At 35.1% G+C, this 20,420-nt stretch overlaps 1 protein-coding gene across 1 annotated transcript; it reads left to right on the top strand.

Annotated features, from left to right (window-relative positions):
• The first annotated feature begins 6,768 nt into the window (after positions 1–6,768).
• Positions 6,769–11,240, top strand: LOC127732945 (uncharacterized). The gene has a single exon (XM_052242154.1). The coding sequence runs from the start codon at positions 6,827–6,829 to the stop codon at positions 11,039–11,041; it is 4,215 nt and encodes a 1,404-aa protein (XP_052098114.1). The 5' UTR covers positions 6,769–6,826; the 3' UTR covers positions 11,042–11,240.
• Positions 11,241–20,420: the final 9,180 nt, after the last annotated feature.

Raw genomic sequence — 20,420 nt, 5'->3', positions numbered from 1 at the left:
ATACTTTCGTCAGTATCCGATATCACAGAAATGTTATAGTGTCGAAGTTTTAGATATGTGCTGTCTTTACTCTCAAGAGCATCTGATATCACAGAAATGTTATAGTGTCGAAGTTTTAGTTGTGTGCTGTCTTTATACTTTCGTCAGTATCCGATATCACAGAAATGTTATAGTGTCGAAGTTTTAGATATGTGCTGTCTTTACTTTCAAGAGTATCTGATATCACAGAAATGTTATAGTGTCGAAGTTTTAGATGTGTGCTGTCTTTATACTTTCGTCAGTATCCGATATCACAGAAATGTTATAGTGTCGAAGTTTTAGATATGTGCTGTCTTTACTCTCAAGAGCATCTGATATCACAGAAATGTTATAGTATCGAAGTTTTAGATGTGTGCTGTCTTTATACTTTCGTCAGTATCCGATATCACAGAAATGTTATAGTGTCGAAGTTTTAGATGTGTGCTGTCTTTATACTTTCATCAGTATCCGATATCACAGAAATGTTATAGTGTCGAAGTTTTAGATATGTGCTGTCTTTACTTTCAAGAGCATCTGATATCACAGAAATGTTATAGTGTCGAAGTTTTAGATGTGTGCTATCTTTATACTTACGTCAGTATCCGATATCACAGAAATGTTATAGTGTCGAAGTTTTAGATATGTGCTTTTTTACACTTTCTAGAGAATCTGATATCACTGAAATTTTATAGTGTCGAAATTTTAGATATCTGCTGTCTTTCCTTTCTAGAGAATCTGATATCACAGAAATGTTATATTGCCGAAGTTTCAGCTATCTGCTGTCTTTACTTTTGTATATGGTTAAATAGTCTTTTCCTTTTTGTCTTCTTGTTTTGTGCTATATTTGGGTAATTTGGTGTCCATGACAGATCTCTGATAGTGTTTGTTATAATTTCATTCTACATATCATTCGTGTTTTTGTGCTGTTGGGTTGATGTTTCGTTGACGTTTACCCACATCTCCTTTTATTTACTTATATTTCAAGCTATTGAATTAATCGAGTCGTTATTGTTTGCTTAACGACCAAATATACATTTTAAAAACGAAAACAAATTAAAAACATAAATCAATATAAAAAAAAATAAGAAGATGCGGTAGGTATGATTGAAAATGAGACAAATCTCCGCCAGAGATTAAATGACGTGGAAGTAAGCAACTATAGGAAACCGTTCGGCCTTCAACCATGAGCAAAACCCACACCGCACAGAAAGCTATAAAAGGCCCCTAAATGACAAATTTACAATAATTCGAACGAGTAAACCAACGGCCTGATTTTTATGAACAAAGTATAAACACAAAACAAATATGATATACAACAACAAACGACAACCACTGAATTACAGGCTCCTGACTCGGACAGGCACATGCAGAATGCGGCGGGTTTAAACATGTTAGCGGGCGCTCACCCTTTCCTAACAAAGTAGTGGTACAACAGAACAACACAAAAACAAACAATACAAAACAATAAACATAAACAAATATGAGAAACATATCTAACAATAAGGAGAAGTGGTTTGATGTCAAATGATAGAATTCTCCACAAAAGACACAAATGACGTAAAAGTTGGCAACAACTAGAACACACCCGCGACATGTGGGTCCATGACTGAATCAAAGTACCTATGCCTTATTTTTAGCCTGGATTTTTAGTATTCGTATTATCATCTGATATAGTCATGCTGATTGTAAGGTGCATAGTTTTCTCTGCTTTCAAAATCTTTCTGTTTGAACCCGTCCTGGTTTTCTTACTACCGTGAATAAACTTACTATAAACAAAATTAATTTTTTAACTAATTTACCAAAATTAATAGTGATATTGATGTGGAAGAAAACATACTTTGTTTTGTTATAAATTAGGGCGATAAATTCTCAATTGAATTGTTTCATATTCTTCATGTCGGGGCCTTTTATAGCCGACCATACGGTATGAGTTTTTTCTCATTGTTGAAGGCCATACCTATAATTGCTTACATCCACTTCATATGAACTTTGGTGGATAGTTGTCTCATTAGCAATCATACCACATCTCCTTATCTTTATATTGTTAAATATTGTAACATAGTGTAACATAAATATAAAACAACCACTGGAAGAATTCCTGGTTTTAATTCCTGGTTCTCCTGATAGAGGATGGATTTACAGAAGGTAACAGGTAAAACAACCGGAAACTACATCAGTGTGACATATACTATTTGTATCGGTATCGGATTCGACCTGGAACTTGATAATTATTGGTAATATTAATTATGTGGAAAACAAACGGGCTTGGAATGGTGTAATTTTTAAACAACACCATTGTCCTATATAAGTTATATATAAAGTTGATTTTTTTATTCGTCGTTTTTACGTCATGCCAGCTAAGAAATTGGACTCGTAATTTTACTAGACAGTATAGATAGGTCACCGTAAAGCCTTCAACAATGATAAAAACTCATACCGCATAACAAGCTATAGAACTCCTCTACTTGACAAAATGTGAAACGATTCTAACGAAAAAAAAACTGCCTACAATAAACGAAAAACAAATATGATGCACAGCAACCGACGACAACCACTGCATTACAGGCTCTTGACTTGAGACAGGCACATACAGAATGTAGCGACATGTATAGTATTAAAGTCGACTGAGATAATGGGCGGGAAACTATAACTGATATTGGCGAAAGTAATGAAATAATACTGGTGGAAATGTGTACAATGATTAAAGTCCGATATAATTTGTGAAACAATCATTATTGAAACACAATTGAATGCATAGCAAAACTAGTTTTCCAGAAGATCTCTGTAATTATTGCGATATCTTAAGAATATAATGGACAATAAATGGCCATCATAGAAGTAATAGTACATGCAATGATGCATGTGTGTACATAAATAAGCCCTTCAACAAGTCCATATCATTATGGTTATTGGACAATTTTCTCTTTATCTCTTTTTAAATTGGTATCGATTGAACAGCTTGTACATAGTCGTTTCCTATTTTTTTTTCAAAACCCATAATTTAAGTCTCACTTGCTCATTTAAATATAAAGACAAACGATAGCTTCTGTTGTTTCGCAAAGCCTTCGGAGGACTTGGTTGGTAGGTCTTGGTAGCAATCTTATATTGATGTTGAATTTCACATTAAATGGTGTTGCATTTGATTTAAAATCCATTTGTTTCAATAAACTTTCTTTATGTAATTTTGAACGATTTATTTGTATATTCATCTTGTTTTGAACTCATATGATTTCTCAGCATGGTATTACCTTGAAGCAGTTTGTTGAGATGAAATTATATCAGTTCAGTTGAAGATTATCATTTCTCTCATGTTAATTAATACATTTTCAAGTAGAATTAATATACGGCAAGTTCATTAAATGTTAAGTTTAAGGATATGTATATAATAACAGTTAAATGTTCAAACTATATCAGGTATACAATCATTGAATGCAAGGCTTGTTTTTTAGGGTTAATGAGTTTTTTCTTTGGGTGTTTTACTTAATATTGATTAGCTTTTTCTACTTTTGTGTGTATTTTGTGTCTCCAATTTTATTTTTTGGGGTAGGCTGGGGGTGTCTTAACATTCAAACAATGAAATAGCATCATATTTCTTAAGGTAAACACAGATATTCATGAGACAAAAATGTCTACAGTTACCTAAACTTTCTCAAGTAGCTAACAAAAAATGATTTTGCAACCGCTTTCACAAAAAAGATATCAGCTTTAAGTCCAGGGACAGATACTATATTCATATCTGAAAAGAGATGACTTACAATATATCAATATGTAAGATCCCGATTTTGATTGGTCAGGTTGAAAGGTTGGTAATTTTAAGTGATGCTGGAAAAGGTGCCCTCACAAAAAAAAATGACAATGAAAGGGCTGTATTGCTGCAGATGCACACACTGCAAACTTGTTGTGTTAATCGAACACCAAGAGGAAAGCAAAATATCGATTTGAAAAGACAATATCTGAATTGTAGTATTGCCATTCAGGGAGAAAAAATGGGCGGGGGAAATTATATATGATCAATAACAAATGCAAGTGAAAATGTAAACAACACGCAACACTTAATATTTGGGCAATAGGAACAGTAAAATATACGGGAAAGAAAGTAGGCATTCATATATAATTTTTTCAAGCACGGATAGTTTACATTTTTGTTAGTCATTTAATCTTTCAAGGCGAGTTCAGAGACCTTTTATTTCTACCTAATTAAATGCATTTGTAGTATGGATTTCTATTTTAATGGAATATTCATAGAATTGTGACAATTATTTCCTAGAAAGATGTGCATGATAAAATCTATAGATTGTGCAACCTATGTTTTGAATGCTCCAATAAAGAAGAGAAAAGTTTTTCTTCATCACAAACACACATTTTCCATCCATTTTATTATTCAAAACTAAACTGTAACTTTCATTCCATTGTCAAATACCAATTTAATAAATTGATCATTAGTGCCTAAATGTAAAATCAGTGCTATTCCTATAAAAAGACAAATTGGTTATTCGATCTGATCATGTGATGGCGAATCGTTCCACTGAACAAATTCAAAGAATCTCAAACAATTGTTATTGTGGTGAACATAACTCAGTCCATTGCGTTTTAGGTCTGCTGAGGTTATAGCGTTGATGCGTTCATAAAGAGTAATTTTGAGAAAGGACTTTTGGGAGAAATATTGCTTTCAACATGTCTTTAACGACTTAGGTGGTAATATGTTGTGTTATAAAAAGGTATAAATGATAGGACACATGGGTATTCTTAATTGTGACAACAACCAACCGAAAAAAACAAACAAAAGACATATAGAGGACAACATACATTAGTGAACAGTACACATGTGCCTATCTGTCAAACTCTAACATACAGTCGTCAACAATACACACGTGCCTATCTGTCAAATTCTAACATACAGTCGTCAACAGTACACACGTGTCTATCTGTCAAACTCTAACATACAGTAGACAACAATACACACGTGTCTATCTGTCAAACTCTAACATATAGTCGTCAACAATACACACGTGCCTATCTGTCAAACTCTAACATACAGTCGTCAACAGTACACACGTGTCTATCTGTCAAACTCTAACATACAGTAGTCAACAATACACACGTGCCTATCTGTCAAACTCTAACATACAGTCGTCAACAGTACACACGTGTCTATCTGTCAAACTCTAACATACAGTCGTCAACAGTACACACGTGTCTATATGTCAAACTCTAACATACAGTCGTCAACAGTACACACGTGTCTATCTGTCAAACTCTAACATACAGTCGTCAACAGTACACACGTGCCTATCTGTCAAACTCTAACATACAGTCGTCAACAGTACACACGTGTCTATCTGTCAAACTCTTACATACAGTCGTCAACAGTACACACGTGTCTATATGTCAAACTCTAACATACAGTCGTCAACAGTACACACGTGTCTATCTGTCAAACTCTAACATACAGTCGTCAACAATACACACGTGCCTATCTGTCAAACTCTAACATACAGTCGTCAACAGTACACACGTGCCTATCTGCAAAACTCTAACACACGTGCCTATCTGTCAAACTCTAAATCATTCAAAATCTTAAAAAGTTGAGAAGAAATTCAACAGTAACTATAAAAGATCTGGCGTTAACACCAAATTCTCCAAACAACAAAACATAAACAAGAATTTTAGATATGAAACAAAACAACCATTGGCAAGGTTCCTGACCTTAGAATTACATTTTTAGTTTACTATCCCATTATCATGTATAGTAAAAATATGTTTGAAATTAAAACAAAAAATAACGGTTTTGGATAAATATTATATGGGATGGCTAAATAAAAAGGTCCTATCCTCAAGTACATATGAAAAATCATACTGTATTTGTTTTTTTGTTTGTTTGTTTAGGCTTTAAAGTTACAATGTAATTATCAAGAAAATCCGAGTGTGTCCCACGTATCGATATCAGACAGGAATCAGACGTAGAGTACACTGTGTGCCCCATACCCTAGAGTATGCTGATAACTTTCTGCAGAATTACAAAGCAGAAACACAAACCAGTGCACTGTATGATTACTATCTATATCCCTATTATATTTTATATAATTCTATGGTTGGAGAGAATAGTGTATAAGGTTCACAAAAATAGCAATCGTATTAAGAAGCGTATAACATTTTTAAACGCCTATATTTGACAAGTCAACATGCATGCTTTTTCCCTATATGCAACGCAAAGGAATCAACATGGTCCTTTTGAATCAACATGAAATATTTCAGAAATGACAGCATTTGGTTTTCATGCAAATTTATCAAGCCCTTCGCCTGTAACATTAATCTCGGGGAAATAAAGATTTGAACCGATTTTGATTAGTCGGTAGCATGCAACGCCTGAATTAAAATCAGTTACAATTGTCTAGATGTACATATTGTAAATCTTACGTCATTACTTTTACATGACCAAACACGTAAATAAAATAAGACGTCAATAAAAAAAAAGAAACATAAATTTGAACATTTTGAATAACACTTAATTTCGTATTTAGGAGTGTTTACATTGTTGGGAGTAGAGATTTACGAATATATGCATGACACAGTAGGCTGTTTTGCCATAGGCATACACTTTTCATTGTTTTAAATATTTAATAATGAAATCCTTTCAAACGTCACTAAGTAATTAAACAAAATGTCAGGTTGTTTATCATTTATTACATATGTCATGTCAACTTTGCACGTTATTTTTTTGACAAATTACTCTTTTTTGTCATTAAACATTAACCATGGTTGTAAAATTATAAATACATGCAGTTATTGCAATTCTGTAGTAAGTAGAATGTTGAACTGGATTATATGGTCGATAATCTCGTGTGTATTAACAGGAAAAACTTTTGGACAGAATGAATGTTCACAAAACACTAACTGTAAATTACCGAAGTGTTTCTGTGCTACGTCTAAACATCATTTACCGGTGGATCAAATACCACAGATAGTCTATTTCGCTTTTGACGATGAAATAGACAATACAGTTGGAAGCCATTACGAGAGATTGTTCCATCCAAGTAGAAAGAATCCTAACGGCTGTCCAATATCCATGTCAATGTTTGCTACTAACAAAAGTACTGATTATGATGTTATGGAAAAACTACATTCTATGGGAATGGAAATAGGATCACATAATACAATACATATGACAACTAAAGACATCATTTCTAAAGAAACTCGGTCACAACGAAATTATATAGGTCAGATGACTAGCATCCCACCAGAGTCTGTTACCGGATTTAGGAGCCCTTATTTGGCCAGTGCAGGCGATGATCAGATAGAGGCACTTGAAGAAAATGGATTTAAATATGATATTTCTTATACATTCACACGGAGACCAGAATCTAGCTTGAACATATGGCCGTTTACATTAGATTTTGGATGGTCATACCCATGCAACATTAATCCATGTCCGAAGCAAGCACATCCCGGTTTTTGGGAGGTACCAATAAATTCTATGTGGGATTACATTCATACTGATATATGTGCTTATGCCGATAGCTGTACATATTCACCGCCATCGGCCAATGCAATGTATAAATATCTATGGAGTAATTTCAATAATTCGTATTCGCAAAATAAAGCTCCTTTTGGCATCCATTTACACGGTCGATGGCTAAATGATGGATTGCGTTTATGGGCAGTCGACAAGTTTATCCGGGAGCTTCTCAAACTCCCCGATGTTTATATTGTATCCGTAAATAGGATGTTGCAATGGATGGCAAATCCAGTTAAAATTTCAGAACTTCAGCTTTTTGAACCTTGGAAATGTGCTACAAATACTGGACGTGTGTCCCCTTTTAATCCGTTACCAGAACGATGTGAACAAGGTGTTAACTGCCAGCTTCCGAATTGCGTCTGTGATCAATTGCAACATAAAATGACAAATTTTGAAATTCCACAAATGGTTTATTTCGCTTTTGACGGACCCATTGATGGAAGGGTTGGTCGTTACTTTCAGACCCTATTTGATCAGTCACGAAGAAATCCGAATGGATGTCCAATCCGATTCAGTTTGTTTTTGTCGCATGAAAATACAGATTATAACCAAGTACAAGAACTGTATGACAATGGAGCGGAAATTGGAACAAATGGACTTGGTAAAAGTTATCTTGCAACTAAAGAATCAGTTTTGAGCGAAGCAATGAAGATGAAACAACACATAATTTTAAATACTGAAATTCCGGATTCGGAGATCAAAGGTTTCAGAAGTCCATACCTGTCAACAGCTGGTGATGGACAAGTAGAAGCATTACAAAAGGCAGGATACAAATACGATATATCTTATACATTTACACGACGACCTTATAATTCATTAAATGCATGGCCAGTAACACTAGACTATGGTTGGCCCTACATATGTAATGTAGAACCATGCCCAGTAAAATCACACAAAGGGTTTTGGGAAGTACCTGTTAATTCGTTATATGATTGGACACATACAGATATATGTACATATGCAGATGAATGTCGGAATCAACCTAATACAGAAGATGAAACATATCAATATCTCATGGATAATTTTATGAATAGTTACCGTGGAAACAAAGCTCCATTCGGGATTCACTTGCATCCGCGATGGTTTCATATACCCCGATATTTACGTGGAGTTAACCGCTTTATTACAGAATTAATAAAAAAGAAAGATGTCTACATTATATCGGTAAGCGATGTTCTTGCATGGATGAAAGATCCTGTCACGATTGACAAAATCAATAAATTCTCAAATTGGAAATGTCCTGCCATTAACAAAAATGCCTTAGAGCCACCTGCACTCCCCGATTCAGCATCGGAGTGTAAAAATGGTATCAACTGTCGCTTACCCCATTGTTTTTGCCCAACATTTGAACATCCAATGGAAAAATCTGACATTCCGCAAATCGTTTATTTTGCTTTTGACGACGAAGTAACTTTAAAGTATTCTGGATATTACTTCAACTTGTTTGGTCCTTCGATGAGAAATCCGAACAACTGTTCGATGACGTTTACCTTATTTACCATAAACAAGGGGACCGATTATTCGTTTATAGAATACTTTTATAAGAAAGGTAACGAAATAGCCTCGCATGGAGCTAATAACATACCAACAAAATCTAAAATTACTGTATTATCAGAAGCTGGTTCTCAAAAACAAAACATTCTAGACAATACAAATGTAACTGCAGGTGAAATTACTGGATTTAGAAGTCCTCAGTTATCTACAGCTGGAGACGATCAACTTGATGTTCTGGAAAAGCTTGGCTACAAATATGACGCTTCCTACACTTTTACAAGAAGACCACAAAATGGTAAAAATCCCTGGCCGTTTACTGCGGACTATGGTTGGCCATATGATTGTAATATTCCACCTTGTCCGTTTTATGCACACAAAGGATTCTGGTTGGTTCCTGTTAATTCAATGTGGGATTATAAAAATGAATCTATATGTACGTTTGCCGACGAATGTAAAAATCAACCATTAACTGAAAAAGATGTGTTTGATTATCTGTGGGATAACTTTCAGAATTCATACAAAGGGAATAAAGCACCCTTTGGAATACATTTGCATCCAATGTGGTTAAATAGCATTAAAAATATTATAGGTGTGAGGAGGTTTATTAACAAAATATCGCAATTGAATGATGCGTATGTTGTTTCTATTGCCAAAGCAATTGAATGGATGAAAAATCCAACAAAGTTACAAGACATTCAAAGTTTTCGTCCGTGGATGTGTTCAGATTCAAATCCACTTATCAACCAAAAACCAACAGTCCCTGCTCCAACTAATCCAATCATTAAATCAAATCATGTTCGATCACTGTTAGATCAGACATTATCATCGTCTTTCGATCAGACAAATTCACAAGATCAATTTCAATCTAAAACTGTTTCAAACTCTATGACATCACTGAATACTGATGCCGGAATGGGTGTTCCTATTCATATGCCTATATCAAAACCACCAGATTCAGCGTCAGTATTGTCGTATGCAAAATTTGATGCAGGCGGAAAACCTATAATACAAAATATTTCATCCACTGCCAACTTTAGGAATCCTGCTGATAGTGTAAAATTTCAATCAACAAATACGAAGGAGCAAAAACCCATTCTTATAAACAACTCGCAACTTAATTTTGGGGAATGTGTTCAAGGACATTCATGTTCACTACCATTTTGTTATTGTCAAGGTCAAAGTGTTCCGCTTAACTTGCCTAAATTAGCTACTCCACAAATGGTTTTTCTTTCATTTGACGGAACTTTAAATCACGCAGATCACGGACCCTATCTGAATTTGCTTGAAAACAAGAAAAATCCAAACAACTGCTCCATATCTGCGACGTTCTTCGTAAACCAAAAAGGTTCTAACATCACAGCCATTAAAGACATGCATGACCGAGGTTATGAGATCGCTATGAGAGGGAATCATGTTTTACGACCAAGCAACGCATCAAAGCTTGACTCTGAAATAGCCGATCAGATTGCCGAATTAAGTAGTCATGGTATCAATGACGTGGTTGGTTGGAAGACAGTTGGTTACACCAAACTTACTAATGATTTCAAAAATGTTCTACAGAAATATGCTTTTCTCTACGATTCTACAAATTATTTTGACAATGAAAATAATTTATGGCCTTATACATTGGACTTTGGACCTACAAATAGTTCATTATTATGGGAGATTCCAAATCTAGCATTAACTGATTATCTTGGTGTATACCAGTGTCAGTACGCAGACGGTTGTTTTAATAGTCCGGATACGACTAATGCTACTTTTACGTTTTTATGGAATAATTTTAAAAAACACTATGTGAATGGAAATCGAGCTCCATTTGGGATAAGTATGAGGAAAACATGGCTATCACATCCATTCTACAGTAAAAATCTAGAAGGATTAAAGTTATTTTTGAAAGCTATACTTTCCAGTCGAGATGTTTATATTGTATCTGTGAAAAAAGTACTTGAATGGATGGAAAATCCCTTGCCATTAGCAGACATTCCACGCAGTAACCTATGGAAGTGCACATAATCTTCAAAGAAATATAGATATTTTGTTTTTAATTTTTGTTTGTTCGTTTGTTTGTTTTGTGTTTTTTTAATTCGTCGTTCAAAATCTAATACAATCTTGTAACAATGTTGTTATTTTCCAAAGCGTACAACCAAAATGCTATATTTGGTTGATAACGTTCCTGTACCAAGTCAGAAATATGACAGTTGTTATCCATTCGTTTGATGTGTTTGAGCTTTCGATTTTGCCATTTGATTAGGGACTTTCCTTTTTGAATTTTCCTCGGAGTTCAGTATTTTGTGATTTTACTTTTCACAACAATGGAATTCCAATCAAATGCATAACGCAATTTTCATTTTGATGTACGTACAGTAAAATTATCCATAATCCGTTACATTTTGAAAGCTCCTCAAGTATTCAATTATTAATACATCCTTGAATTTCAAATATTTTGTGTTAAGCGTCCCACGTAATTCGAAAAAGCGCTTCTGGCGCACCTTTAAAAATGTTATTTTCATTCATAGGATTGTGTAAACGTAAATCTTGTTTAACCCAACATCATTTTGTGCTTGTTTCAATTAAGGTTATCTGAACCATGTGTTGTTTGCCTTTGTACGACTATTTTCTCGGAGCAGTCGGTTGTTGTTGGTTGGTGTGGTCATGTGTAATGTCTAATATTTTTGGCAATTCCTCCTATTCTTTCATGCATTATACTGAAGGGGAAAGTATATTTAGATACGGAAAGTTAAAGAGAGAATGATGAAAAGCCAGTTGCCAGGTAGTTTCTACACATGGTGCATGTCAGAAACAAGAGCAGTGGTACACTTTCATATGTCCCACCTTTAAAAATATGTTATCATTTCCTTAACGACTGTTGACAGTCACTCAACTCAATCCCTTTACATAAATCTTAGTATACAAATTTATGTAGGTTCAAGTCTCCACACCGTGTTTTTTTTCGAAAATTCTTTTTAGATATAGACAGTACGTCAAACAATCCATAAGTATTACAACAGTTTTGTTAGTCAGCTGGTGGATAGAGTCCCTAATTAGTATTACACCAATTTTGGTGGTCAGCTGGTGGATAGAGTCCCTAAGTATAACACCAGTCTTGGTAGTCAGCTGGTGGATAGAGTCCCTAAGTATTACACCAGTCTTGGTAGTCAGCTGGTGGATAGAGTCCATAAGTATTACACCAATTTTGGTGGTCAGCTGGTGGATAGAGTTCCTAAGTATTACACCAGTCTCGGTAGTCAGCTGGTGGATAGAGTCCATAAGTATTACACCAGTCTTGGTAGTAAGCTGGTGGATAGAGTCCATAAGTATTACACCAATTTTGGTGGTAAGCTGGTGGATAGAGTCCCAAAGTATTACAACTGTCTTGGTAGTCAGCTGGTGGATAAAGTCCATAAGTATAACACCAGTCTTGGTAGTCAGCTGGTGGATAGAGTCCCTAAGTATTACACCAGTCTTGGTAGTCAGCTGGTGGATAGAGTCCCTAAGTATTACACCAGTCTCGGTGGTCAGCTGGTGGATAGAGTCCATAAGTATTACACCAGTCTTGGTAGTCAGCTGGTGGATAGAGTCCATTAGTATTACACCAGTCTTGGTAGTCAGCTGGTGGATAGAGTCCCTACGTATTACAACTGTCTTGGTAGTCAGCTGGTGGATAGAGTCCCTAAGTATAACACCAGTCTTGGTAGTCAGCTGGTGGATAGAGTCCCTAAGTATTACACCACTCTTTGTAGTCAGCTGGTTGATAGAGTCCCTAAGTATTACAACTGTCTTGGTAGTCAGCTGGTGGATAGAGTCCCTAAGTATTACAACTGTCTTGGTAGTCAGCTGGTTGATAGAGTCCCTAAGTATTACAACTGTCTTGGTAGTCAGCTGGTGGATAGAGTCCCTAAGTATTACAACTGTCTTGGTAGTCAGCTGGTGGATAGAGTCCCTAAGTATTACACCACTCTTTGTAGTCAGCTGGTTGATAGTGTCCCTAAGTATTACAACTGTCTTGGTAGTCATCACTTTGGTCCTTACACACCATTACCTTGATATTTTCACTCGTGACAACAAGATGTAAAATTAGTTAGTTTACAAGGTTATCGACTAAATAGAATTGAGAGTGAAAACGGGGAACACATGTTTCTAATCTGGATTTGCTCTCCAACGATTGATAATTTCGGGGTTTCCACTATTAGGTTCGAGTCTTTCTAAGAAGAAATATAATTTTGAATCAGCTTAAAAGAGGGACGAAAGATACCAGAGGCACAGTCAAACTCATAGATCGAAAACAAACTGACAACGCCATGGCAAAGTACATCGAATAAGCTTTGGTGTCACATAATTTTGGAACTGATACAAATAATAGCCATTTGAGGGAATAAAAACTCTAAATACAAATATAAAACGAATTGTAAAGCATTTCTCAAAAACTGTCTTATTTTCCTTCAGAAATGTGGTGTCTTCATAAAAACACAACAAACATCTGACGCTCTCTTAGGGAACAATTACTGTACCCAGAATCCAAACGTCAATACTTAGTTTATTTAACAATAATGAGGCTTTATATATCAAAAAGAAGATGTGGTATGATTGCCAATGAGACAACTCTCCACAAGAGACCAAATGACACAGAAATTAACAACTATAGGTCACCGTACGGCCTTCAGCAATGAGCAAAGCCCATACCGCACAGTCCGCTATAAAAGGCTCCGAAATGACAATGTAAAACAATTCAAACGAGAAAACTAACGGCCTAATTTATGTACAAAAAATATACGAAACATAAATACGTAACACATAAACTAACGACAACCACTGAATTACAGGCTCCTGACTTGGGACAGGCACATACATACAGAATGTGGCGGGGTTAATAGATATAAGAAGATGTGGTATGAGTGCGAATGAGACAACTCTCCATCCAAGTCAAAATTTATAAAAGTAAACCATTATAGGTCAAAGTACGGTCTTCAACACGGAGCTTTGGCTCACACCGAACAGCAAGCTATAAAGGGCCCCAAAAATTACTGGTGTAAAACCATTCAAACGGGAAAACCAACGGTCTAATCTATATAAAAAACGAGAAACGAGAAACATGAACCACATCAACAAACGACAACTACTGAACATCAGATTCCTGACTTAGGACAGGTGCAAACAATTGCAGCGGGTTTAAACGTTTTAATGGTACCAAACCTTCACCCTTTTTCTGACACAATAGTGTAACATCACAACATAGAAAGACACACTGAAATATCAACTGAAATGGCTTTACTCAACCAAAGGGCATATTAACACCAGTGAACATACACTGAACAAATAAATTTGACCTATGATACAATGTAAATACAAAATAAATAAACTAAGGGAAGAATAATAAAAGTGACATGTTATACCGCTATGAAATGTTAAACAATTTAAGAAAAACAATATGCTCGAACAAAAATATCAGCCATTTGCAATTACTTTAAACACAGGTAAATGAAAAATATTTTGTTGTTAGGTATACGTGTACAGTTCCAATAGAGAAAGGAAATATTTTTACAAAATAAATAATTTTGATGTTCATAGTACGAAGTGAAAATTTATAGTAATACCAAACACTTATCAAAGCTGGTATATAGACCAGATATAACCCTGAATAACATTAAATAACAAAAAAGCATTACAATTAGTACCAACAGGTCAAATAAACAAGAAAGTACGATCTGAGAGTACTCGCAGTTACTGACAGCTAGTTAAAAGCCAAAAACAATTAATAATAAAAAATCATGCATCAGAGACTTAAATCAACTAAAACACATCCCAGGGATTTAGTATTTTAACGTCATGGACAGTCAAAGAAGACATGACTTGTGCAATGCCAAAAATAAATGTATCGACAGGCAGTAGGATAGTTAGGAGTTTAACCTCTTTATAGATCAAAATGAACGTGGGTGTGTCTTTATACATCCCGTTTGAAAAGAATACAAATTTAGTTATGTTTTAATTTGCTGAAGATAACATCGATATTAGTGCCAATGTAAACTATATTCAAAGATTTAATTACAACATTGGTAAGATAACCTTTACTAATAAATTTGTTTAAAGGTTCGATGAGTTTACACGGATCACATAGTGATTTCCGCGCTTTAAGTACAATATTACCGTAAAATTTAGAATGTGAAATACCGTTTTTAATCAGTTTTTTACAGGTACAGCCAAATTTTCTAATCAAATCTTTGTATATATAAAAGAATTTAGTAAAAGTTTTACGTAATTTATGGTAACGAAATCCTTGACTTAATAATTTACCAGTGATGCATTGATTACTTTCGTTAAAATCTATGACATCACTACACACACGGGCATAACGAACGAGTTGGGATATATAAACACCGTATGAAGGAGCCAAAGGAAAATTAACAATAGGGAATGCAAAGTCGTCTCTTTTGTCGTAAATTTTTGTATGGAGTTTTCCTTTAGAGATTAAAATGTCCAAATCTAGAAAAGGACAACTACTGCTGTTTATGTTAGATTTAGTTAAAGTAAGTTCTATTTGGTAAATTTCGGTAGTATATTTAGAGAACTCTGGATTATTTAACGAACAAATATCATCTAGATAACGGAAGGTATTGTTGAATGTATCAACCAAATGTGACAATGACGTGTCTTTACTGAGTTTGGTCATAAACTGAGATTCATAGCAATACAGGAATAAATCTGCTATTAAAGGGGCGCAGTTAGTGCCCATAGGAATACCTACTACTTGTCGATACACTTTATCGCCGAAACGTACATATATGTTGTCCAGGAGAAAATTTAAAGCTTCAATCATATCTTCACATTTCCAGTAAGTGTATCTAGCATACTTTCCTTTTTCGTTACAGAAAAAGGCTTTAAACGAGTTACAGCAAATAAATTTGTAATGAGATTTTGCAAAAGACCATTTAATTAAATATGAAAACTTTTTCTTGATAAGATTGTGTGGAAGTGTAGTATAGAGAGTAGAAAAATCATAACTGTCAACAGAATTAAAAGGACCATCAAAAGCATGTATTTTATCTAAAACCTCTAAAGAATTTTTAACACTCCAAAAATAATTAATACCATTATTTTCATAAGCTTTATTACAAAAGTTAATAACAAGTTCTTTGATAGTAGTAAGGGAGGTAGTTAGAAGCACTGATAGATTGGTAGTATAACATTTACTAGATGCGGAAATGAAACGGAATTTAAATGGTTTTTTGTGCAATTTAGGTAACCAGTACATAGTAGGGACTTTCAAATGTTCGGGAGAGGCTTTAAGCTGGGTAGTGGCAGTGATATGCTTGTTTACAATTTAGCATGTTAGCGGGATCCCAACCGTCCCCCTAACCTGGGACAGTGGTGTAACAGTACAACATAAGAACGAACTATAAAAATCAGTTGAAAGAGGCTTAACTCATCAGATGGATAAAAATACAAATACAAGTGGACGTGGCCGGGTACTTGTACATCCAAACAACAAAAAGACACTAAGTACAGATCTGAGAGTACTCGCAGTTACTGACAGCTAGTTCAAAGCCACTAACAACTAATAAAAAAAATCATGCATCTAAGACTAAATTATCAATCCGTAAACATCCAACATCCAATGGATTTAGTGTAAAGACGTCATAAACAGTCAGAGAAAAACATGACTTTGTACAATGCCAAGATACAGGTATCGACAGATTGTAGATCCATGAATGTGTATATGTATAATATTTAGTTTGCTTTTAATTTACTGATAACAAAATCAATATCAGTACCAATAAAACAATATTTAATGATCTAACTACAGTGTTGAATTGGTAACCTTTTAGAATAAGTTTATTTAAAGGATCTATAAGTTTACCAGGATCGTTTCTAAATTTCCGGGCACGGTAAACAATATTGCCGTAAAAATGAGGATTGAAATAAGTTTTCTACAGGTGCAACCAAACTTCAAGACCAAATCTTTATATCTGTGGAAGAATTTAGTAAAGGTTTTAAGTAATTTGTGGTAACGAAATCCCTGGCTCAATAATTTACCAGTAATACATAGATTACGTTCGTTAAAATCAAAAACGTCACAAAAGACACGGGCATAGCGAACGAGTTGTGAAATATAAACACCGTAAGATGGTGCCAAAGGAACATCACCATCCAAAAAGGGAAAATTAACCATAGGAAACGAAAAATCGTCCCTTTTGTCGTAAATTTTAGTGTGGAGTTTCCCGTGTAAAACCGAAATATCTAAATCTAGGAAAGGACAGTTGTTTATATATATACTTATAAATATAATCTTCTAGACAAGTAGAGAAAAGGGTAAGAAATGGTACAAGATTGCACAATGAGTGAAACTGACATAGTCATTTTGGGGCCCTTTATAGCTTGCTGTTCGATGTGAGCTAAGGATCCGTGTTAAAGGCCGCACTTTGACCTATAATTGTTTACTTTTTACACATTGTGACTTGGATGGAGAGTTGTCTCATTGGGACTCATCTAATCTTATTTATATATATAAAAGAAAAATAATGATAAAGTGAGATCTAAAGTTCCCCACTACTTTGGGATATGCATAACAATTTTATATGGTACAGTTCTTTTTTTCAGCACTCGGCTTATTTTCATCTGTAGTAAGTCAAAGCCTAATTCAATATCAACAAAACGTTTAACTCAACAACATAAATGGCAGTACGGATGAAATCAACATATCGACAAAATGAAGATCCCATATGGTACCGTTGTTTTTAACTTCCTTATCCAAAATCTTCCGCAAGTGATTCGTTTTCCCATTAATAAGTCTCGTTGACGTCCATGATTGTATAGTCTATTGATATTTGGTTTCGTTTTTTGATTGTTCCAATAGAATCGGTTTAACAAGGCTAGGTAGGAAGTATTTGTTTGCAAGTCAGATGTAGTTTATTGCCCAACAACTTTTGAAAAAAAAACTTTCTGCCAATGAGACTGGTTAATATGTCAACTCTGGCTTGTAAGTCCTTTAGATTATTTAGTCTACGAAAAGCTAATAAGAGAGACTTCTTAAGGTGTTGAGTAGTTTCTGGTGTTTTTCAATTTCCTTCCAACTTTCTAGTGTAACGTGTTTGGCTTATATGTGAAATATCTGTTCTTATCCGTTTTCACAGAATATGTGATGCTTCAATATCAATCTTTTAATTAACCATAAACCCAACTACAACTTAGAAGTTTTACTATAAACTACGAGACCAACCTTTAAACTTTGAATCTTAACTACAAAGAAGCTAGAAAATAATATACAATTTACTTTGAATTCAAAAAGTAGTCTAAAAACTATAACTTCAATTTATCATAAATCCTTTAACTAACTCCGAGGTCCCAACTTATTTGTTAAACAATTATAGCCTTTTAGAAATTAGAACCGAGACCCAAGCTTCAAAACCATAAGTTCCTGGGATACCTAGTCTCCAAGACACCAGGTCTCTTAAACACCGAAGTCACCAGACAATCACAAGCTACCTATTCAAGGGACTGCGATCATTCCCGTGGGAAATTACAGTTTCGGAACAACCCGGTAGCTTGCAACTATCGTAAAGACTTCTAAACTGCTTGCTTCAAACCACAAGCTTTAAACTCGAACTTATTGGTTTACAAACTTCTCAGTTAGACCTTCTTTATTTGCTGGTATTCTCTTCCCGATGCTTAGCATTCAACAGTCAAGTAACAAATGCACGAACTCGTGATGATGGAAGTTTTTAACAACTCGTGCTACTGGAAGTGTTTATCGACCTTGACTGGCTGTTCAGCCCTCGCACGGTCGGCTCGGTGCCCGAAGGCGTTTTGGTGAGCGTTTAAATATTTTCTGCAGTCGGACAGGAACAGGTGGAATGCGCCATTTTGGTAGGCCGCCATCTTGGTTTCGGTGAGTTGATTTGGTTTGTTGACTATTTTGTTGTTTGATTGCTTCACAACGGCTGCTTTCAGGGCCAGGTTGGTCAGCTGGCAGCCCGCTAACCACGATGATGGAGTACTGGTCGATGAGTCTCGGACATAGTAATAACGATGACAGGTAACATACCACTCCCCCATCCATAATGGGTTTTGGAGTGTATATTGACGCGGGAATTAGCCCTACGCGGATTATAGCCTAACGTAGTCTGTACAGCGTTGGATTGGTTTCTGTCATCGATAGTAGTAAGTCGTTGATCCATCTAACAGTAAACCCTCATCGAAGATAGCGGGTAAAGGAGAGCTGACCCAGCACGTCCGTTCAGTTGTAATGACTGAGACGTGACTGGAATGATTGTGAAACATGATGAATTGGATTGAACAACTCGTGCACTGTATCGGTGTTCTTATATTCCTATAGCGCGGACCTCGAAGAGAGCATCCTAGCAACAACGAATCTCATAGCAACAAATGATAAAGGAATGATTTTTAATGAAGATTTCGTTAATGTGTTGTTTAAACGGATAATTTATGATGGATTACAATTAAACATTGAATTACAAATATTGTCTTATGATTCAACTGCATTTTTGTCACATTACCCACGCCTCCGAGTTCATGCGTCTTCGCATGACTAACATGTTTATTTCCTATTTGTATATCTATATATTAAAACGAAGCTACTGCTTACTGATTTTTCATAAAGGATTAGTCCTAAGCCTCTCCAAAATTCGTATAATTAGATTGCCAATGTAAACGAAAATAGCCATACATAGGTTCTGAAGTAAATTTGCCTCGACAAGAAGCACTTATGGCTTACATGAGGGTTCTTTTACATACATAGGGTGTGACGTTTCCCTGCACATGGGACCTCGGATTTAAAGTCCCCATCCGACGGACTTATACATAGATATATATTTTTTTCTGTGCTTAGTTTACAAAACAACTGAACAATAACAAAAGCATTTTATTAAAAAAATAACACATTGCTATCTGCAATAATAGGTTAGAGTTTTATCAACAGTCTTGATGAATTTCAAAAGTTCAAGTGATTTTTCTTTTCTTGTAGCCACAACTTTCACTGGTCTTGTCGGCCTTCTTGTGCTCCTTCTTTTCAGACACACTTTATCAACAGTCTTAACATCTGTGTCAGACTCTCTATTATTTCTTTCTTGTATTAGACTGTCTTCTCCATTTGCGGCCAGGTTCTTCAACTCTCCAGGATCTGACATTTCTTTTCCACTGTCTGGGGGGGATTTGCTTCCATTGTAAAATGCTTTCGACTCGTGTGATTCATCATCTTTTTCCTTAGATGGGACGTCTAGCTCCTTTGGTACTTCAAGAAATTCATCACCATTACGCTGGTGACAATATACTAAAAAAATTGGGAGAAATTTAGAAAACAAAGAAATTTGGTAACTAAGATAACGAGAAATTCAATAAAAGTATACTTTTTAGAATGTTGCTCTGGTGGGTCAAAATCATG

This window comes from Mytilus californianus, unplaced genomic scaffold (genome assembly GCF_021869535.1).
Source record: "Mytilus californianus isolate M0D057914Y unplaced genomic scaffold, xbMytCali1.0.p SCAF_3, whole genome shotgun sequence".
In the NCBI taxonomy this organism is placed as follows: Eukaryota; Metazoa; Mollusca; class Bivalvia; order Mytilida; family Mytilidae; genus Mytilus; species Mytilus californianus.
This window is presented reverse-complemented; position numbering and strand designations above follow the sequence as displayed.

Excerpts from the sequence above, each read along its gene's own strand:
- LOC127732945 (XM_052242154.1), top strand. The coding sequence starts at position 6,827 with ATGTTGAACTGGATTATATGGTCGATAATCTCGTGTGTATTAACAGGA.